A 24243-nucleotide genomic window follows, 5' to 3' on the forward strand; every position below is an offset into this window, starting at 1 on the left:
TATCCTTGCACTAGAGTGTGGTCTACATAGTTTATGAATGTTAACTCTGTGTGCCATTGTTGATGTTATTCGCAAAATATATTGTATGAAAGATTTTTATATACATATGATGCTTTATTTGTCGCGGCTTTCGGTATAAAATTGATGAGTAAGTTTTTTTTTTATTTCTTTGTACTAACATAGAATAAATATTTAATTTGAGTTTATATTTTTTGGCAACAAGAATTGGCGGGAATTAAGACAGATGTCAAAATTTGACTATTTTTTTTTATTAGTATATAAATATTTTATGAGTAAAATTGATTTTAATTATATTTTTTATGTAAATTGTAGTTTTTGTATTCTGATTGGTGATCTTACGGGTAGTAAGGTGGCCGCGGCCGCGACATATAAAGTGATAATCGATGTTTACTCTTCAAGTTGATATATTTATACTTGCTCGTTGATCTCAGCCCAAACTGTTGAAGTGAATGTGTTCTCTTGTCATACAGGACTCTAAGCTCAATATATACCTTGTGATGTATTTTTGTAATATAGATAATATTATCATTGTGTCTTTTATTTTATTAACATTCCCATAATATACATAATCTCAAAACTTATTTTACTTATTCTCCAATCTTTATTTTAGAAAGTAAGATAAAATAAACTTTTTAAATACAGTTTCATAAGAGCTTAACTAACACACATCTCAATCTTATAAATAAAAAGTTATTCCTCTTCGTTAGTTTGGCTATTATGACATATAAGAACCGCCATCTTTGATTTTTTCTTTAGGCACAGGTAAGTGTTGTACGCCACACATCATTTCATCATCCTGTTAGTTACGTGGATCGAAGCGTATTCTATACATTTGTAGGAGAAATAAAAAAAAACGAAATTAATTGCTATCATTGGTTTAATTATCACCCAGATTATTTATAACATTACTTTGGAATGCTTACACTATTATGACGTCACACAAATGAGCAATATTAGGAAGTCACTAAGTTTATATGCTTAGTTTATTAAACACGATTAGCATTTTTACTAAATTTAAAAAAAAAATATTTACAAATTTTACTGCATTTGAAATATGTTCACATTCACAGACATTAAAAAGTTAATTCATGCATGCAGACCATAATCGTGATACCTTAACCCACATATTTATAATAAAAAACATGTTTAAATTTCAAAATAAAGATATTAGTTACTGAAAATTCAGATTTCTTATTCACCACGAAGTCATAGTGGGACGAAAACAGTTCGTGAAAAGGAAGGTACGTACTTGACGTGGGCACTGCCATGCCCTCAAATAACTATGTTGTGTAAAGATGCTTAATATTGGCAAGCTAGGATTAGCCTATTAAAATTACTTATGTCCATTTTGATAAGCTGTCAAATTTGGCGCCTTACAACAGAATAGACAGATAATTAAAAATTTCAACGAACCTCAGATAAAACAACCTGAGAGAGCTTATGATTAAAAAAAATAATATCCAAAAAGATACAATATTAATTTCTTAAAACTATCAACAACAAAATGCTTTCTTAACCAATATTTGTATACTTACACATTTGTGTTTAGAAAAAAAGTTTAAAATTGGAAGATTTTTTTTTTAATATTTTCAAATAAATTGATTATATTTTAATGCATGCCTTATTTATTTAAATAACAAAATAATTTTATAATTAATTATTGCAAATATCGAATAAACGACAGATTAAAATGTTAAAAAAAAAATTTATATATCATAAATAGATTTTAATACGTGTATTAATTTGTACACTACAGTCCTAACTAATCGTATTATAAAAAACATCGAGATAAAACAAAATTATTTTATACAACACATTCACAAAAAAAAGTTAACAAAAAGCTTAGTTTTTTTTTACAATGTGCACCTGTCACTATCATTGCACTAACAATTTTCCCGTCAACGAACGAGATCGCACAGACTTTAGTCTAATATCGCAACAATTTAGACTAAATTTGAACTATGACGTATCACTTCATGTTCTGAAAAAAAAACAAAATATAAATTACAATAACTTTACTGACATTAAAAATGCAAAAGTTTGGGAACAGCTGAACTGATTTGGACAAAACTTGGATCGGAAAACATAATCTAGAATTGCAAAGGTTGCTTTCTTCATTATTTCCTAAAATTCTAAACGAAAAAATGTCAAGCTAAGTTCACTTAAAATATTACGTGATATTCTCAAGTAAATAGTTTTTTCGTTATATTGATTACTAGCTGTCGCCCGCAACTCTGTCCATGCGGTATTGAAAAAGACAACTTAATTAGTAGCCTATCTGTTCTTCCAGACTATTTTACATCTTTGCCAAATTTCTGCAAGATCTATGCAGTTGTTCTGGAGATACCTGCTAACAAACATCCATCCATTCATTCGCATTTATATTAGTACCAGCTGTCGCCCGCGACTCCGTCCGCGCGGGATTAAAAATAGATGTTGGCCGATTCTCAGAGCTACTCAATATGCTCACAAAATTTCATGAGAATCGGTGAAGCCGTTTCGGAGGAGTATGGGAACGAAAATTGTGACACGAGAATTTTATATATAAGAAGATGCTGCTGGTATTGCTTACATGCAGCAATCATACTGGCTGATGGAATTTTACTCACATGATCTCGAGGCTGCTATCACTATTCTTGGTGGCGTGTTCGCCTTCGCTGGAGTTGGAGCCGCCACTCTCTGAGCGCTGGCTGCGGCTTCGGTGCGACTTTTTCTTCTCTTCTACCGCTACTTCTGTGGCTGATGCCTCTTCCGATTGCCGCTGCCATGCCGGGATCGATGGCGGCTCTGTACGTGTTTTGAGGGAAGGGAATTGATTCCTGAGAGAGGTAAAGGGAAATATTACGAGATTAATCAAACTAGACACTGATTTGTTATTTTTTTTTTCTTTTAGAAAAATATTAGCAGATTTTTTTGTAAATTTACTAATATTTCTTTAACCATTCCAACTAAGCTCTAGGCTTGTGCTAGGATATGGTTTACGACAATAGTCGAATGGCGGGATTCGAACCCCTACCTCGTGGTCGGAAATCCATACTCTTAACCATTAGGCTATTGTTTACCTTACCTTTATAACAAACCTATTTGAATATTTTTTTTGTCAGATCTCAATAAGAGATTACTTAACTTTTTCCGTAGACCCCTTTCACAATTTCAATGGCTTTTGTTTCGTACAAATTCAATTGTTTGGTATAAAACATTTTGTTGAGCGTGAAGTTAAGAAATTATTGCATTAAAGTAATTAGCTACGCGCTTTTCTTTCCGTAGCCGATTGCGAAGTCAAGTTACGTTGTCATCGTCCCGCGCGTCGCTCCGGTTGCATTGTTGCCCGCGTCTCAGACGTGAACTCTTTTCATATAAATTTCTACCACATTATTATACAACCCTTAAATTTTTCCGTCAATATGCACCTTGACCGTCTCTCCTAAGGGGTCTATAAGGGACACTTTGGAAATCGCTGCCAAAGACGACCACCTTTTTATTACTGCGGAAGAAAAATCCATACCTGTTCAATAGTATCCCTTTAACGGATGCTATATCAGACTTGAGGTTGTCCAGTTGGAAGCGCAATGCATTATGCTGTGCCGCGGCCTGCACCTCGTTGCGCAGTGACGTCACACTACTGTTCAGCACGTCCAGAGATTTACGCAGCTCCTCTATGCACTCCGCTGTTGATTTACGCTTTGGCTCTTCAACGAATATTAAATGCTTCACACAGTTCTGTAAAGTAGATCGAATTTCAGAATTTAACTCATATTACCAACACATAGATGTTTTGTATTTGATACTAGCAGTCGCCCGCAACTCCGTCCGCGTGGATATATAAAAAACTTAATTAGTGTAGCTCATCCATACATCCATCCACATCACATCCACCTAAACATTCGCATTTAAATGAAAAGCGGCTCTTCAAGGCATAAATTCGAAAAAAATGAATAAATAGTATCCTATGTCCGTCTCCTGGCTCTAAGCTACCTCCTCACCAACATTCAGGCATATCGGTGAAGCCGTTCTTGAGTTATAAATAGTGTAACTAACACGACTTTCTTTTATATATAGATATGTCAAAATCTGTGCTGTACTTTTGCAGTTTACGAATTTGAAAGTATGGATAGATTTCAAGAGAATATTCAAATATTTGAATAGCTATTTAATGCATTCTCGACTTGTATATAAATTTCATAATAGATGCAATTGATTAATCTATTGTCATCTTAAACTTCCTAGTAAAAGTATCAATTGCTATCAGTTGAAGTAGTTATTAAACCCAAGTACCAACACTATTGTATTCATTTATAATATTTTATATGAGAAATGAACAATAGATAATCTATGATTCAATTTACATAATGCAATTAATAAAAAATAATTTATGTAAAATTAATGATAACAATTCATTTCTTTTCATGTTTCGTAAATATGAAAAAGTACTTATAAAAACTTTATACGTAATTTTCTAGTAAATATAATTTTTTGTAATATGTTTCAGTTGTAGAGACATACAGGAAACATCGTGTTAAAATAAGATGTATAATGCAAACTGTGGAGCAATAAGCAATGCGAACGAGGGACGTTGGCATGGTCAAACGTCGCGTCAGTAATTAAAGACTACAATCAATCGCCAAGGTTAACGTCAGATATGTTTTTTTCTTTTTTTTATATCATAAGGTGGCAAACGAGCGAGCGGCCACCTGAAATCGCTGAAGTGACCGTTGCCCATAGACATACGCAATTGCATATGCGTTGCCTACCTTTAATCGACGGAGGAGAGGATGCACAGAAAGAAAATATTTCCCCTTCCATGTATCCTCTCATCCGGAAAGTCCACTTCCACTTTCCATCCTTTCCTTATGAGAAAAAGGGTGGGAAAGGGAAGAAGATTAAATTAGGCCTCCTGGACACACACTCATCAGACTGCATGCGGAATAGTTTCCACTTGACGCCTGCCTTCTGTGTGGTCGTGGTATTTCACCGGGCGAAACTGGCCAATTCGTGCGAAGTAGTTAAAGCGGGCTCTACCACTGTTAACACAATATACATACAATAAAAAGGTATTATATTTTACTCATGATACAGGGCTTTATAAATACTAATTAATTGATATAACAAAAGAATTGTTTAATGTTTTGTTGTGATATGGTTGTATAGTTAACAAAGGAAAGTCCTTGACTGAACACTACGAATAAATCAAAGATGGTTGCTACTACAAGATGGCCGTTAATAAAATTTTATGTTTCAATTATGGGGTTAAGTTTTGACTGTTATATAGATATTGTTATCTCTAAATGTCACCTTTATTATCTATCGATTTAAAAAATTAAACAAAGGAATTTATTTGGTACAGTTGTCGGTGCAGTGGTAACCGGCTGTTAACGATAATCGCAACTTGCTTTACGTAGTAAGATGATATTAAGATGCACTTCGAACTTTACGAGATAAAAAAATCATCACAGTATAAAAGTTAAATATAAATATTGCTGATATTAACACTTCTATACTAGTATTATAAAGATAAAAGAATTAATTGTTAACCTATATTTATTATTAGATTTTTTTTTAATATTGCGCAGACTAAGTCACAATCAACTGCCAACATTTCCAAATTAAAAAAAAAATTAATCCATTTAAAAGACAATATTTTTCCATGGTTCAGAGTAAAGGTATTGGTTGTCCAGTAACCTGACGGATATTGCATAGTATTATGCTTATCTTTAATTTCATGGCTATCTTTAATTTTGTAAGAATTTTTATCAATCAATGACCTTAATGGACACAAATACTTGTATAGATAATGTATAATTAGAACGAAAAATGCGATTACAATTTCAAAGTTGCATTATTAAATCTAGCTTTAGAAACAACATAACAAAATTTTTTATCTCTTCTCTCTATAAAAACGACAGGCAACAATGACGTTTTTAACCGACTGCAAAAAGGAAGAGGTTCCCAATTCATCTATGTATGACTTAACTATGACTAAACTTTGTTGTAAAATACAGCTAATAGATGGCATTTTATCCATTTGAGCCTCAGCCGAAGTTTTTTTTTAATTTTAATTTATACATCCGCAGCCAAACAAGTATATATCTGCGGTTATACTGAACATGGCAACACCAAAAAGTGTTTGTAATATTTTAAGAAAAAATAAAAATGAAACCTGCTTGTACTAAAGAGAATAAAAGGACTAAAGAGAAGAATATATAGCACATAAGAATAAAGCACAGCCAATGTTCGTTTATCTTTAATTTTGTTCTAATTTTCTTATTTATCAAATTTATTCTATGCTCTAGTTTTATTACTTTATTATCAACGTCAACGTATTTAAAAAGTAATGGTATGTTACGATTGAGCAATTTTAAACGAAAGAAAAAAACACGTTCAAGGTAAAATTCTGTACAAAAAAAGATTACCGCCACTTCATTAAATTATTTATCTGAAATGTTTATAAAGTACTTTACTTTTTCTGCAGAAACCCAAGGTCAAAAAATTGGAAGAAAATAGTTATTATTAGCATTTTTTTTAAGTTGATACATAAATCAACCTATAACCTGACTAATCTTACTAATATAAATGCGAATGTTTAGATGGATGGATATTTGTTAGAAGGTATCTACAAAACGGCTCAAAAACAGTTGTACAAAAACTGTATCTTATCAAAAATTAAGAAAGGGCTCAAACTTCTTTGGAAGTAATTAATAAATCCCAGGACCGGTCATAGTGGCAATCTTTGGGGGAGGCCTATGCCCAGCAGTGGGCGACTCATGGCTGACAAGAAGAAGAAACCACAAGACTCAAGTTGGAATTATTTGTATAACAGCAGTAATAACGCCATTAGTGACCTATTCCAATAATTACATACAACATTGTTATGAAAATAATGTGAATTGATGTAGCTAGTCTAGATAAACTCAAGATATATTTGACCTCTTTATGCGCTGACCTGCTTTGTTTATAAATTAACCTGGCAATATATAAACGCAAATCTATGTAAATTTATCGAGAAGAAATGTAATATTTCTTTATCTACATAATTAAACTGGCATTACAAAACATTTTTTCGTTTATTACAGGACAAAATGATTATACTTTTTTAATTTTAGTCTCGGTTTGATTTAGTTTCTGATTAACAAAAAAAACAACACTGCTATTTTTTATCAAGATAGTTTTTTTTAGTTTTTTCTAATCTTTAGTTAAGTGAGAGCAATAGATAATTGAAAGACTCACCTTATAAAACCAGTAACATCCATACATAAATCCTCCATACACTATAATTGGTAAAACGCGTTCCCGTAACCAAGACTGTCTTGAAGAGTTGAAGAACATAAAGTCAGAAGCAATGGATGGCACATCTATCAATTCCCCGCATTTCTCTATAGCCTTTTGTATCTCTCTGTCAGTCAAACCCTTATTACGTAAGAAACGCTCTTTGCTTTCTAATGTACACCTCTGTACGTTTGGATTGGATAGAAACTTTACTGCTGTTGTTACCTGAAAATACTACTTGATTTAAAATTTCATAAACTAAGGCTATGGTTAATTCAGAGCCAAATTAAAAAAAAGTTATTAAATTTAAATATAAAATTATGGATAATGGTGAATTTAGTTAAAGCAAATGTAAGCTGCATCTGTTGATATTTTATTATGATAGTTCAAATTGATATAATTGCAACAAAATTAATTTAACCGTATACAATACAATAACTTAGTTGACTATGATTAGTTTTAAAAGTTTAATAACGTTTGTTAAAAGGTACGAAGGTCATTCAGATTGGCGAAATCTTGTATTTGAATATCATTATAAATTATGTAAATTATACGGTATAAATTTAACGGGCGCATGAAATTAGTTTTAATTATAAAATTATCATATATAATCACCAAATTCTCTCGTATCTCACTTCCAGAACTTGCTAATATATCCGAAGCCATTTCGTTTAAAAAATTAACTCAAATTCTACAAGAATTTCAATATTTTGCACTTCACCGCACACTATTATAAGTCAATTCACATGAAGAACGAATTAAACTTTAAATTTGTCTCGAAATATCCCACCATTAAAATAAAGAATTAAAATTTACTAAAATTAAGGTCTATCATGAATGCACAACACAATGACATTGACAAACTATCAGTGTGACCAAGCTCATATTAAACATTATACACACTTCTGTTAAATTCTTGGAAAATGTATTGAACTTTATTTTTTCTAATTAGAAATTGTAAAAAAAAAACAATTCTAAAGCACACAAGCACACAGTATACTATACATTTTTAAATAAGGTTTTAAAGCTTATGCCACCTTCATACAATATTTGGGGCGAGAGATTGACTTTGGTGACACTCCTTTTTACATTTCACTAAGAACGTTTACTTACATTTACAGAGTTTCTAAAGAAAATATCGCAAGCGAAGGAATCTTTCTATTTAATTGTTTCTCTCTAATCTGCAACTCTTCGATACAATTAGCCAAACATTATTATAGGTTTAATTCTGCTAAATTTGTAGATTTGTGCTAATTCCGGTAACATTGTTAAAACCAGTGCACCAGTGCTGCCAGTGTTTATCCATTTGGGGAATATTTTTTGAACTTAATTTGACATCTGTCATATTGACGTTGACATTTGATCTAAACAATATGTGTAATGTTTGTTTGAGATTTGTGATTAAAAATAATAAATAATGAGTGATATTACAAATGCAACAGAAGCAGCTACCCTTGCTGTTAGATTTGATCAAACGGGCCAAGTTGATAAAGCAGTCGAATGCTATAGGACTGCAGCAAGGCTTTTAGACAGAGTTTGTGATCATGTACCGTCAGAAAAGCAATTGGAAATACGAAAAAAAGTTAAGGAGTACCTTGAGAGGGCTACTTTTTTACAGGAACAAAAAGGTATAATATACACGATGTTTTATTAGTTCAATGCCACTAAAAATGACGGACGTTTTTCTAACACTATTCGAGGATGACTCATTGGAATAAAAACTATCGCACAAAGCGACTCCTTCCGCCTTTCTTATTACGAACGCGTTACACAGTTAGTAGTGCATAGAAATACTTTTTTTCAGATAGAGCAAAACAAGCAGAAAGTGAGCGTGGGATGCAACAATGTTATTTCCTGATGCAGCAAGCATTGGATGCGGATGAGGCTAGCTTAAAAGACCTGGCTTTGCAGCTCTACACACAGGCAGTTGAACTGGCTGTCAGTATTGTAAGTGACACTTAAGAGTATAATTCATAACAAATGATACACCTCTCATCACAATCGCTTCAACCATTTAGGTAGTCATAAAGGATGTTACATATATACAAATCTGCATACATATTAACATGATACCAGTTAAATTCATTTTGGTTATTGACAGATTATGAACATTTACATTCCTTTTTTTATCTAGAATACGAGTGATCCTGATGTAAAACAGAAGGTGAAAAATGTTGCTGCACAAGCATTGGACAGGGCTGAGGAGTTGAAAGGCATCAAGAAAATCAGTGCTTTATCAATAAATGAACCTGTGAAACCTGGTAATTCATTCATCAATCATTCAACAATATATTTAGTAAAGGTGTTCATTGTAATGTCACATTGTTTACATTTCAATCAAAGCTATATTAGAAAAACTAGTAAGTCTACAACAGATAAAACTTAAAAGAATTATCCATCCATACACTTCAGGATTCATTTCTAACTTAAAGAAAAATTAAAACGATTACAACATAACCTGGCCTGTAACGTAAAGGAATAGACAGAGCCCATTAAACCTTCAGTTGCACATTCCTAACATCTCTAACTAATAAAAAATCTACTTCCAGCTGTCTCACCAAGAGCGCAATTACAGAGAGAACAAAGTGTACATTTAAAAGTGACAGGCAAACAAGTTTATACGGAAGAAGAAAAAGAAGTTCTTCGTCAAACATCAAATATAAACGACAACTGTTTCCTACCGTTCATGGATGTTGATTATTCTGAAAAGTTTCAATATGCGTTACCATTTGAAGACAAAGCGAGTAAATTAAAGTTGTCGTCTAAGCAAGAAAAGGAATTTGATAGTTGGGTGAGACCGCATGAAGTGTCCGTTGATCCTAAAATGATAGTTGGCGATTATGTTGATTGCTACAGTATTAAACAGACTGTAAGTATACTTTGTTTGTTATAGTTTTGTTATTATTTCTTTAAACAAATGTCTCTTTTTGATATGGCGGCCATTACTTGTACCTAGTTCTGATTTTCAGTTAATAATATTATACATGCAAATGTATGGATAGATAGATGTTTGTTATATGATATCTTTAGAACAACATGGATCTGGGTCTTATTCACTATAGATGTAGAACATTGTCAGGAAGTTTTATTTTATGATTTCGCACGGACGGAGTCTCGGGCAATAGCTAGTTGTAATATAAAGTGAAGGAAAATTGTGATAGCTAAATATGAAATTGGTATATCGAAAATATTTTAGAATTTATAAGGGACCTAGTTTTTTTTTTAATTTAAGCGTTCATTTGGAATAAGGCATATTTTTTTAAATTAATTTTCAGATAGTATCGGATTGTTCGTTTGTTGCATCTCTCGCTGTTAGTGCATTATATGAGAAGAGATTTAAGAAAAAAATAATCACTTCAATTATTTACCCCAAAAATAAAAACAAAGTTCCCGTATATAATCCATTTGGTAAATACATGGTGAAATTACATTTAAATGGTGTGAGAAGAAAGGTAAGTTTTCATAACTCAAGCCCGTAACCCAGAGGTGTAGGTAGAGACCACAGAACTTTATTTGCGCGGTTCTGTCACCTCTATTGGTTCTACATACTTTCATCTACATATATATGTCGTTGTGCGTGATCTTGAGCATTTTATCTATCTCGACATTGGTTCAATCAATGGAAATTTTCGCGCCAAAATTTATACAATATTTAACAGTGGTAGAACCCGCTTTAACATCTTCGCGCGAATCGGCCCGGCTCGCCCGGTGAAATACCACGACCACACAGAAGACAGGAGTCAAGTGGAAGTAACTCCGTATGCAGTCTGATGAGTGTGCGTCCCGGAGGCCTAATTTAATCTTCTTCCCTTTCCCACCCTTTTTCTTATAAGGAAAGTATGGAAAGTGGAAGTGGAATTCCCAGATGAGAGGATGCATGGGAAGGGAAAATATTTTCTTTCTGTGCATCCTCTCCTCCGCCGATTAATGATAGGCAACGCATATATAATTGCGTATGTCTATGGGCAACGGTCACTTCGCTATTTCATCGATTTCATGTGGCCGCTCGCTCGTTTGTCACCTTTTGATATAAAAAATACAATAATAATGTTTTTTTGTGAGTAGACATTGTTCTCTGTGTTCCAGTTACAAAAAAAAATCGTGCCTTAGTTGGAGGATAGTTTTTAGTTGTTTTTTTTTATTTTAACAATTTTTATTGTTAGACTTACAAACGATTATTCCTTTTGAAGTGGAGTTAATTGCAAGAAATTTTAAATGTATTTTAATTTATGTTTAATTATAAATTCGTATGTAATTTTAGGTTATAATCGACGATCGTCTACCTTATAGTAAGTACGGTCGTCTCCTCTGTTCGTATTCCAGTAACAAGAATGAATTCTGGGTGTCAATATTGGAGAAAGCTTACATGAAAGTTATGGGCGGTTACGATTTCCCCGGCTCTAATAGTGTAAGTACTTTCTACTTTTTACTAATATTATAAATGTGGTAGTTTAGATGGATAGATGTTTGTTAGATGGAATTTAAAGAACAGCTAAACGGATTTCGATGAAATTTAACACAGATATAGAACATAGTCTGGAAGAATACATCGGTTGCTTATTTTTTTTTTAATTCCATGCGGATGGAGTTGCGGGCAAAATCTAGAATATAATACATTTTTAAAAAGTTCAAAATTTAATATTAAAATATTTTATGACTGATTTAGTCATTTAAGATACCCCCTTAATATTTAACAAAAAACGTTCAAATATCAATAAAAATGACTGCAATGCATGTTATTCAGAAAATATATTTAAAAATACAAAGTAGTAGATGTTTCTGATGATCAGAACATAGATCTGCACGCACTAACCGGGTGGATACCGGAGCGGTGCGCGCTGCGCAGCGGGGAGGCGGACTTCAACGCGGGCGCGCTGTACGAGACGCTGCGCACGCGCACTGCGCGCGGCGACCTGCTCGCCACCGCCGCCACCGGCGCGCTCACAGACACTGACGCGGAGCGCACCGGACTCGTGCCCGCGCACGCGTACGCCGTGCTCGATGTACGCAACGTCAATGTTAGTCATAACTTTCATACCTTTTTTTTTATATCGCTGAAATAGCGAAGTGACCGTTGCCCATAGACATACGTAATTGCATATGCGTTGCCTACCTTTTATCAACGGAGAAGAGGATGCACGGAAAAAAAATATTTTCCCTTTCCATGCATCCTCTCATCCGGAAAGTCCATTGCCACTCCTTATCCTTTCCTTATAAGAAGAAGGGTGGTAAGGGAAAGAGGACTAAACGAGGCCTCCGCGACGCACATTCATCAGACGAAACGTGGAATTACTTCCACTTGACTCCTGTCTTCTGTGTGGTCGTGGTATTTCACCGGGCGAGCCGGGCCGATTCGTGCGAAGATGTTAAAGCGGGCTCTACCACTGTTAAAGATTCACTGTATTAAGTTTAATTTAATCAGGAGTTTGGCATTTGATTTGTAATCCGTAAATTCTGGGTTAGAATAATGTTCTGTCGATTTTCAAATCGAAAACATCGTGATGTAATCTGCATGTCTACGATATTCAAAGATATGTGTGAAGTCAACCTGTACTGGCTAACTATTTGACTATGGCCTAGTAACCGTAACTTAGCTTGATGATGAAACATAATTTAATTATTATAAAGTTAAAATCGATCCGAATTTTATGTTAATTCCTTTATTTTAGGAAGAAAGTACTTATTAACTTACCTTAGCTTTTAATAATATATAAGGCTATTAAGATTGTTTAATTATACGATTGTTTATTGAGTTATAACGTAAAATAAGATAGATGGTAACCTCAGGGAGTGAAACTACTAAAGTTGAAGAACCCGTGGTCGCACCTGCGCTGGCGCGGCAACTACAGCGAGCTGGACACTGCGCACTGGACGCCGGAACTGCGCCGCGAGCTGAACTACGACCCGGACAGCGCGGCGCAGTACGACAACGGCGTCTTCTGGATAGACTACGCCAGTATTCTCAACTTCTTCGATGTATTCTATCTCAATTGGAACCCGGAGATATTCAAATACACCTTTTGTATACATCAGTAAGTTATTTATTGTTTTTTTTTTTGGGTTATACAATTTTTCTGTCCCAACTGCGTTGGGAATATAAATAAATATTATGTAATAGAAAATAAAAACATTGCAATGAGAAATCTTACTAATATTATAAATGCGAAGGTTTGGATGGATGTTTGTTAAAAGGTCTCCAACACGGCTGCATGGATCTTGCTGTCTGAAAGAATACATAGGCTACCAATAAAGTTTTTGTTGTAATTATCCGCAGACGGAGTGGCGGTCGAAAGCTAGTCTAATTTGAAATAATATTGCTCCAGTTAAATTTAAAATAAATACCATTCTAATATTCTAGTTGTATTTGATTCAATGATGGTAACGGTCTAAAACTATTCAATAACCTATTAGGGTAATCGGTCTTAGTATTGTCCACTTAGATCCTCAATAAGTAAGTGATATAGGAAATGGGAGGCGGGCACAGGACCGGCTAAAGACGCGTTCAATGTGGGCGAGAACCCGCAGTACTCGCTGCGCGCCCACTCGCCCGGCGCTGTGTGGCTGCTGCTGACGCGGCACATCACTGATATCGACGACTTCAGGGACAACAACGAGTACATAACCCTGCTTGTATATAAGAATAATGGACGGAGAGTTTATTATCCATGTAAGTTTGTGTATTTAACCTAAAAGTAATTCTTTATGTTTTTTTCTTGATTTCTTGTACAGTGACTAATATATATGGGTCGCGTAACTTTGCAGTATAATGGATAACAACCTGCTATCGCATTCAGTGGCCTATTGTAAGATAAATTAATCTAATTAACCTATTATTAATTATTATGTCTCAATAAGAGCGTCGGTGGCTCAGTGGTCAAGCACTTGACTTGCAATCTGCAGGTCCTGGGTTCGAATCCCGCCATGTACCAATGTATTTTTCGATTTCCGATTTACATATGTACATTTATCCGACGTTCTTACGGTGAAAGAAAACATCTTGATGCTGCACATATCTGAGAAGTAATTCAAAGATATGTGTAAAGTCAACCAACCCACACTTGGCCAGCGTGGTTCACTATGGGATAATCACCCTGAACTTAGGGTAGGCTCCGAGCCCCTCGGTGGGGACGTATAGTGAGCTGATGATGATGATTTCCCAATAGGCCACACGTTCGCTGTATAACCTATTAGTACAATACTTGCAATGTACTAACAATACGCCATCTAAGTAACCTATTTGTGTACCAGACGACCCGCCACCATACATCGACGGCATCCGCATCAACAGCCCGCATTACCTATGCAAAGTGGTTGTCAGTGAGGGTTGCGATACATTCACTCTGGTCGTGTCGCAGTACGAGAAGTCGCGCACCATCCTGTATACTCTGCGCGCGTATGCCACCTGCCCAGTCAGCCTCGATAAGCTGCATACGTACCCTTACACGAGGACGGTGAGTCACAATATACACCCCCTGTATATACTGCAATACACAACATGTATACTTTGAAAACAAAATCCTGTATACGCAAACAAACTACCAACCAAACACCTGTACACACTTGACAAGCTGCACACGTACACCTACACGAGGTCGTGACATTACACACCCTGTATACACATATAACCACCTGTCGAAAAGAACTTCCTGTATATGCAAAAAACAACATACATTACGTAAACGAATGTTCTGTATTCACATAAAAATAAACATCCTTTATACACAGCAAACCCTCACCCTGTATATAGATATACTGAGTGCCTTTCAAACATACTGTATACAGGTCGTTGGTTCATCAGACCAAAATAACTACACCGACATTATAGTCCCATAAGGATCTTATGATATTATAGTTTATTGAATTTGACGAGTTTAAAGGGTTACCAGTAAGCAAACATTTCCCAACTTCTTCGGAACTTCCTTGTTGCAATTATAAGCAATTGATTTGCAACTTATGATCTTTGTTCTCGTTGTAATTCAAATTGATACATCCAAATATATTAGCAAACTAACCTATATAAAATACTGCGAATTTTTTATGGAATTTCAAAATTATGAAAATGGCAACATTTAACCGCGCAGACGCTGTCAAGATGACATTATTATTTCACATATTTTCCAACAATCACTAAAACTAACCAAAGTAATGTCGTGTAAATGACGTATTTCTTCCATCTTTAGATACGTGGTGAATGGTCAGGTAGAACTGCGGGTGGATGTGAGAACCATCGTGCGACGTATCCTAATAATCCCAAGTTCATTGTAACCGTACCAGAAGCCAGGTCTCCATGTAACATGGTACTGGAACTGAAAGGTCCCAAGCAGTACCAGATTGGAATGGACGCGAGAGTTGAATCTATAGACGACCCTTCAGTTACAGCACCCTTTTTAAAAGAATCTTCAGGCCCTTATAGGTAAGTTTTGATGAAAACCAATTGATTCGTTTGTGTTTTTATTTTAAATTATGCAGATATTTTTCCCGCCAGTTATTCCGCCATCTTAGATTTATTGACTTTTTTGAATTGTTGATTTTATAATACTATTATAATATAATCAATGCGAATGTTAAGATGGATGGATGGATGGATGGATGGATGTTTGTTTGAAGGTATCTTCGGAACGGCTCTCGATAAAATTTAGCACAGATGTAGAACATAATCTGAAAGAACACACAGGTTACTTATTAAGTTTTTTTTAATTCCGCGCAAACAAATCGGGGGTGATAGCTAGTGTATCAATAAATATTCAATACAGTAAATACCGTAATATGCAATTGCGTATGTCTATGGGCAACGGTCACTTCGCTATTTCAGCGATATCAGGTGGCCGCTCGCTCGTTTGTCACCTTATGATATAAAAAAAGAAATATACAAAATATACGACCAATATTTGTACATTGTTCTTGAACCAATATAAAGTTTGAAAAATTAGTGTATATTTTAATTTTTTCAGATCTGGTTTTGTATATTTGGAGCTTCGTAATCTCCCAGCAGGTAGGTATATAATAACAGTATCAACTTTCTATCCGGGTCAAGAAGGACCATTCTTCCTCGAGCTCAAGTCTACGTGTGAGGTGACGTGCGACGCGCGCAACTAGCGCCCTCGCTGCCACAGACAACATATATCTCATTTGAAAACTTGTCTATGAAATTAAAAAAAAAACTTTTTTAGTACATTTTTTTTAGATTTGAACTTGTGTGTTATTGACAACAGGGTTATTTTAAGTTTAAAATATTGCATTTAATTAATAAATTACACTTTTTTGCACATAGTACATTTTTATCATTAAATAGGTAATCGAACGTTTTAAATTGATTTAGTTTTAAAACGCAATTTATTGACATATTTAAAACTTTTTGATTTTTAATCTAGAATTTTGAATGAATTAAAAGATGTTAAATATTAATTATAAGCAGAATTTTACGTTTATTATTGTAATAATAATATAAGAATTCACATGTCCAAAATATCCTATATTCTTCACACGTAATATTTTGAAAATAATAAATTACTAAAAAATACCATAGAACATAGAATCCTAATGTTGTTTAGTAAAATTATGTTTTAAACTTATTTAATAAAACTAAACATAATAAGAAATAATAATAATTGTAAGAATATTCTTTTTTATCTTCTTTTAAACGTTACTTAATTTGATAGACAATAATTATGAAATTAGATCTGTGCCTTTACAGGATTTATGAAAAGAGCGCGTCATTTTGATTTTTTTTTTTAGCTTAAAACATCAGAAATAGTTTAGTATTGCACAAACGATCAATTTTTATAATTTTATACCATATTTTTGTTTATTTAGAGTTAGAATATGAAAATATAAGCATAATAGTAACAGATGTGTAACCTCTTTTGTGATGACTTTTTAATTTTTTTTTTGGAGTTAAATGTTTTATGGTTTTTCTGCCAGCCGCAGCGATAGCTACCAGTTGCTTGCTCCGCACGCGCTTGCACACTGTGATAATTATATACCATTTTGTTAAGAAATTGTTCGACATTTTAACCTAAGAAATGTATAAATAACGTTAATAAATATTTTCATTAAAAAGATTTTTTATTTATTCCTCCATACATTTCCTCATGCACAAGGCAACGTTAATCATTGAAACTAATATTGTATCCTTGCGTTGCGGAAACGCGTCTCCGTACGCATAACGTTGAGTCGTCGACTCGAGTTGTCTATTCAGTCAGTACAGGTATAAGCATAGCGACTCTCTGTCAGCTGTATAGATTTGCTCCGCCATCTTGAAAATTGCAGCTACTTTTCTGGCGACGATTTTGACGAGCGACTGGAACTAACAACAAAATAATAAAATGTCGGCAACGTTCGCTGTGTACAAACCTCTTTGGTATTTGTTGCTTAAGTGACAAACTAAAATCACCGGGATTCGAAGATTTACGTTGCCACTCATCCATTTACTTTACAATGAAAATTTGTCAAAGATTACAGAAAAAAATACAATATTTTCTTTAAGTGTTTTATAAAAGCCACTCTCAGTCATCGATATCAATAAATAAAAACGACTTGATAAATAAAAGCAAACGGCGAAGCTTTTCCAAATCAAATTGTTTGTAATCAATTTACAAGCTCAATTGACTTCGATTCAGTATTAATCCTCTCCGTGTTCCGTTCCCGGAGCTTCTCTCGCGTTCTCATTAATAACTCGACATCGAGCCTTAAATTATTTATTCTTTCAATATATTTTTTTAAATGCAGCTTTCCATCATTATAAACACAACAAGTTGGAAAAAATTAATTCGTAGCAGATTTTAAAATCAATTATAAAAATTTTAGGTTATAACTTATGAATACAAATTAATCTATTAAACGAACTTTAGAAGTGAAATCATTAGACATGTGGCAATCAGCTCTGACACGTTCAAAAGTTCAGGTCACAAAGACTTGGAGCGTTGAGTTGCGTCTACACAACTAAATTGGTAGCTCATGGCTCTATGTGAGTCGACAAGCCGCGAGCTTCCACTCTGAAACGCAGTTTGTAGAACGAAACGCAAATCACAAATATATGCAGATACAAATTGTGTTGCAAGACGGTTTATTGATTTACAATGTAAACCATGAGCTGATCTGCAGGTCATAAATTTGAGTTGAGTTACTTACTGGAAATAATGATAAAGTCTAGCATATTAAATCTTATTTTATGTTTAAAACAAAATACATTTTAAGTTTGTCTAATTAAAAAAGTTAGACGCGATCGTTTAATTAAAAGTAACGTTAGCTGTTTTAAAACTGGTTAATAAAGGTTTATGGTTAAAGTCTTAACTATCAACCTGCGCATTTAGTTTGCTGCATAATGTTTGATGCAGTTCATTAGATGGAAAATTACACCGTCTAATTTAACGTTTGAGAAGTTGATTTGTTCTTGAGAAAGTTATTTGTATTTATTGTTACAATAATAGCGTAACAACCGCTATAAAATAGTAGCGTTATAAACAGCTATTTTCCTAATAACAGTTATAGTTATCAATTATAAGATTACGATATTCTTTAAATTAATTTTTACGTGTATAGTCAACGTGATATTTGATGATTTGATTTGACATTTGTTTTATTTCTTTCAATGTTTTGTTAAACTTATAAGTGGGCCATTATAAGTCACATGTAAAAATTCAATAACGTAACTTTGTAACGTCGGGCATAGAATGTTATTTATTTTTTAAAGTTAGTACTACACAATTGCTTACATTTTTTAAAAATTTCGATTACATATTTAGTGTCAATCAAGGTCGTTACAATGTTGCGTCAGTGATTTTTTCGGTTCGCCTGCATAGTCGTAGTCTAAACTATCAAAGCAATGTTCTTAAAGTCTAACTTGTTTCAACCGGTTTTAATTAATCTTACTTTGTTCTGATTTAGTGAGGCGAATTGAGCTATACTGACGACAGATTCACAAATACAGCGATAAAGCAATTGCGACTAGCTCGGACAAATAAACAAATACTGTTTAAACAAGACCGTTTCTACTGAAATCGGATTAGATTGTTGACGAGCTTTGTGGCGAGTGTCATTTGTATTGAGATAGATGGAACATTGACATTTATTTGATTTTAGCAATTAGCACGTTATAACGGTTTTAACAGTTATTTTTTAAGTTATAACAGTTAATCGACATCAGTATCAATATTATGGCAACTATGAAAAAAAAACAAAAAAAAATATTTTACAAAACTATCAATTAATGTAACTATGTGTTGCATAATTTAAAAATGCTAAATTATAATGAAAAAATTGATTAAAACAATACATGTATTTGAAAATATCCGTTGTATAAATTCAAATACACCAATTTAAATGGTAGATTAAAATGAACGTAGCTTGTGAACTGACAGAGTATCATTTGGCGCGGAGCGGGATCGTTCTCATTCACTCAATTAAACGCTTCACTGCGTAATAAAATCTAATTGCCGTGCATATCAGATATTACATTCAATTACTCTTTTAGCTGTACGATATTTTCGATTTGTTCAACGACACGATCATTTGATCCACCTGATCACTATAAATGAATAGGTCGTCGTCATCAGCTCACTATACGTCCCCACTGAGGGGCTCGGAGCCTAACTTATGTTAGGTGTGACTAGACCAACCATGCTCGTCCAGTGCGGGTTGGTTGACTTTACACATATCTTTAAATTTCGCCGCAGATATGTGCAGATTGCATCACGATGTTTTCCTTCACCGTAAGAACCTCGCATAAATATACATAAGTAAATTTAAAATAGAAAAACACATTGGTACATGGTGGAATTCGAACCCAGGATCTGTAGATTACAAGTCAAGTGCTTAAACCCCTAAGCCACTGAGGTTCTAATGGATAGGTCATTACTTGGAAATAATAATTTTGTGTAAGAAATTTAATTTAAAACTCCAAGCTAATACTGTCCACATACAAAGGTATCACAAAACAATCGTCCATTATGAAACGCAGACCCACTACTACGATTTTCAAAGTAAAACTTCAGATATATATAAATAAGTTTCACTATAAACTAGATACGGTATATTTTTACATTAACCGATAATATTATAAGATAAATCCTTCAGAGTCTTGTCTCCTGGAATACTTAACTAGATCACTTGATAACTTACTTAATATTCTGCTTGAAGTAAGTTAGAAAGACGCGCGAATGTTTTATGATTAGTTTATCAGCTTTGATTTTTGTTTTGTAGAAACTTTCATAACATTTTATAACTGTAGTTAAAACTTTCATGTTGTAACGACATTATAGTTGCTTTGGTACTCGTAGGACCTCTTTATGGTACTCTTATACTTATAAGCGTAGTGTTTCATTGCCGCGAACACATATTTTACAGCTTACTGCAGTGTTTGTTTTGTCAAAGAGAAGGAATAGGATAACAATATGTAATGATACAATTGCGGCAATGGAGTTCTACTTTTATAGTGGTTTTGTCAGCCTCTCAGTGCGACAGGTAGAGCTCCGTTTTCTCCAATAGAGGGCACTGGTACTGTTACGATGTCTATTTAAAAACATAACGAATAAATGTTCAGTAAATAATTAAAATAATGAGTGGCACTATAAAGCGTCAGTGCGTCTTTTTGTCATGCCTAGAGAAGAACAATTTACAGGTTTGAAAGTATTGTAAGTGTAAGGGTTTGTATTTTTAGACATTATTAGAATCATTTAAAGCGAATGGCGCGCTTTCGTTATCATGTCAAGTGACAGAATGATTAGTGAGGGGACATAAACGTTGATATGATAAGGCTAGTGTTGTGCCGATAGACCGGCATAGTATCGGTTTTTCTTCCTAACAGTTTGATGTCCAATTCTTTTGTATCATAAACGGCTGAACCGATTTTGATATAATCTGTGTTAATGTTAACATAACACATTTTGAGCCACATAAATGTCATCAATTATTTATTTCTCAAATAATAAAACTTGTATATTTTCGCTGTGAATCGTCAAATAAATAAAACAAAATAAATGTCAGTACTCATCAATAAAACAACAAAAACCATGTCAACGAAATACAATGTTAAAGTTCAAACAAGCTCATCGATTGTTTTATTTGAAAACTAGAAATTTATTCGAACTACGGTAGATTTCTGAGCCCGATTCCACTTTAAAACATATTGTTATCTCTGTTTTGTCAAAGATGAAAGACAAGGATGACGATATATTTTATACTGATTTTTGGTGTCAGAAACCCACGGTAATATCAAACTAGAATCATCAATTATCTGAGCTATTAACACGTTAGCTGCCATGTCGGACTATATGTCCGACAAGCTAATGATTCAATCAGGCCGTGTCGGACTGTGTCCGACAAGCCATACTTCCATTCATATGTAAATAATACTTATATGAGCAATGTAAATAATGTATTACTATATTTTTAGGTGTTTTCAAATGGTTTTGGACAACATTAAAAAATATTTTTTTTTCGTTTTCCGTAAAATCATTTTGGCAGCTAACGTGTTACAGTGAATGAAATTTCGAAGAGGTTAACTCGTTTCCATCAACATTAGCCTACTTATTTATCGTTTTGAAATTGCATATTCTCTTACCTACGTGAATAGAACAAAACATTTGTATTTTAAATATTAGCAACAGCTACATCATTGATGCCGTTGCTATATTTGAGTGTTCAGTATATTTGGGGTCGATTTTTTATATTAAATAGTTTTTTTACATATTATATTTACTTTAGTTATTTTATATTTAGTTTGGTTTAGTTTTAGTATATTTAATATTATATTATATAATATTCATTAATTAATTTGTTTTGTAGTGTAACCACTAAAGAAATAAATAACTATTTAGTAAGATTATATTTTAATTATTTAGTTTCCTAGAATTGTTTAAATAAATTTCCAATGTTCGCTATTAATTGAACTACTCACATTGATTGTAATTAGCTCTATTATATTAGTTAATGTACGTTCAATCATCGAGTGTGAATCTTATATATTGTTACCGTAAAATTAAATATTACTAGCTACTGCTTATACGATGTTTAGAAAATAATTGTCATATTCTATGTCATCAGCTATACGTACTGTTAGGCGGCCGGCACTTAGGGTCTTTAAAAAAACCCTCAAGACTTTTAGACTACTTTAATTAACTCTACAAATTATTTTCGACTAAATTAAAACTGTAATTGTACCTATAAGGTAAACTAATTTAGCTGACTAGAATGGCAAAACTTCGTCAGTGTACATTTGCTGACTGTGCAGCCTTTACATAATAAGTAAGGTTAAAACAGTACCCATGGACGTATACAGGGACTACCCTAAGTTAGAGGTGACTAGGCCATTGTTAACCACGTTGCCCCAGAGGGGGTTTTTTTAAACATTGGGGGATTCGAACCCCTAGACGAATTATACTAAAAGTATTTTTAAAAAATTGATTTCGTAAACTACTAAAATTTCGCAAGTGAAGTTATAAATTGACTAATTTCTAAAATTACCGGTGACATGAGTCGCGAGGCTAATGAAGCTTATTCCGATGCAAAACAGCCGCAGTCGTCCCGCCGTCAATATTGTGTTATACAACAAGAATGCAAATTACTAAAATTAGTTTTATTGAAAATTTTAACGTAACATTTCTATAGTTAAAGGTAACACCGCAAATGTGAAATGCGACAATTTTCTTTTCCAATTGATGAGTATCGTCATATTAAATACTAGCTGGGTTAGACAAATTGCAATCGCTGCTAGGCGATTCCGTAGCGAACTTCGAAAATGTATAGAACTGACACGCGACAATCACGTGACTTTATAGAAATGAAATCGCATCGGAGCGAATGCACTTTGTCTAATCCCCTAGATTGGATACTCATTGACAATCAATTGACTTCTCATTACCTTATAAAAAGAGTTAACAAATAAATATCTATCCTTTGTTAATTTAAACCCAAATTCAATTTCAACTATGCCTTACGAGAATCCATAAACTCTGCTTACCATTTTCATATTTATTTTTACTATTAACAAAAACTAATCAATAACTTTTTCAATGTCGCAATAAGTTATTTGAATACTTGAGACATATTATTTTCGTTCGAATGAACATAGTAATATCGTGAGACATTAACGCACTAATATGAACGTTATATCGTCGTCACCTAACAGCGGGAGTCTGTATGTCGACGAAATAACGTTATCCCACTACGTAGCATACGACAAAAACTACGTCTCAATATAGTTATTGAAAAAACTGTTATATATTTTTAGTGTCTTTAAATTTGATAATTCGATACATAATTCGATTCGATGATATATTCTTGCACTGTTTATCTATGTATTTTATTTTTTTATTTATTTTTTTACTTATAATTGTTATGTGTTATTTACTGTTATTATAAAATATGTTATCGTGTAAACTGTTATGTATAGTGTGTATAGTGTCAAATTGGTTGTATACTGTAATGATGCTATGCAGTTTTTAAATAAATAAATAAATAATAACATTTATAATTCTAGATAAAGCAATTGATAGTTTAATGCATAAAATACAAATTTTAATGACATTTTTGTAGGTAACAACCGAGGAAGCGTTAACTGATTTTGAATAACATCATCCATATGCATGTAAAACACGCTTTTGATGGGCTAGGCTAGTAGACATATTTCTGTTCCCTTTCACAGCCTTATCATTTTAAAAAGAGAGTTGTGGAGAAGGTTTTTCCGGTGAGAGCGGCGCATATGTCGCGCTTAGTTCCTTAGTGTGCATTGTACTAATAAACTGAGTCCCCGTCCGACACTTGCATTACATCAATCGACCATTCTCATCAGTCTTTAGACCGTATATGGGAACTTTCCGCTGTAAAACGACCGAGTAATCGACTAATAAATTTGCGCACTAATCGTGGAACATAAAAACATTTAGAAATATATGACAAAACGAATTTACTTTTCTCTCTCTATCTTTGTTGCATTTCTTGACCATTGCGTTATAGAGAGAC

At 33.5% G+C, this 24243-nt stretch overlaps 2 protein-coding genes across 5 annotated transcripts; one reads left to right on the plus strand and one right to left on the minus strand.

The window, feature by feature from the left end:
- Positions 1-1867: 1867 nt before the first annotated feature.
- On the minus strand, positions 1868-8154 carry Pex14 (peroxisomal biogenesis factor 14). Of its 4 annotated transcripts, none has more exons than XM_013325313.1 (5): positions 7900-8154; positions 7246-7518; positions 3527-3741; positions 2631-2840; positions 1868-2002 (listed from the first exon to the last, which is right to left on the minus strand). In XM_013325313.1, the coding sequence occupies exons 1-5, from the start codon at positions 7948-7950 to the stop codon at positions 1996-1998; spliced, it is 756 nt and encodes a 251-aa protein (XP_013180767.1). In that variant the 5' UTR covers positions 7951-8154; the 3' UTR covers positions 1868-1995. The 4 variants fall into 4 exon arrangements, with proteins under 4 accessions (XP_013180767.1, XP_013180769.1, XP_013180768.1 ...); XM_013325315.1 differs by having other exon boundaries at positions 7246-7509; positions 7900-8152; XM_013325314.1 differs by lacking the exon at positions 1868-2002 and having other exon boundaries at positions 2627-2840.
- Positions 8155-8631: 477 nt separating this feature from the next.
- On the plus strand, positions 8632-16554 carry LOC106127223 (calpain-7). Its single transcript, XM_013325295.1, has 12 exons — positions 8632-8912; positions 9089-9231; positions 9419-9545; positions 9834-10153; positions 10560-10736; positions 11546-11692; positions 12075-12302; positions 13072-13316; positions 13749-13951; positions 14533-14735; positions 15465-15697; positions 16236-16554. The coding sequence occupies exons 1-12, from the start codon at positions 8702-8704 to the stop codon at positions 16378-16380; spliced, it is 2382 nt and encodes a 793-aa protein (XP_013180749.1). The 5' UTR covers positions 8632-8701; the 3' UTR covers positions 16381-16554.
- The last annotated feature ends 7689 nt before the right edge of the window (positions 16555-24243 follow it).

Source organism: Papilio xuthus, unplaced genomic scaffold (assembly GCF_000836235.2).
Source record: "Papilio xuthus unplaced genomic scaffold, Pxut_1.1 DF824888.1, whole genome shotgun sequence".
In the NCBI taxonomy this organism is placed as follows: Eukaryota; Metazoa; Arthropoda; class Insecta; order Lepidoptera; family Papilionidae; genus Papilio; species Papilio xuthus.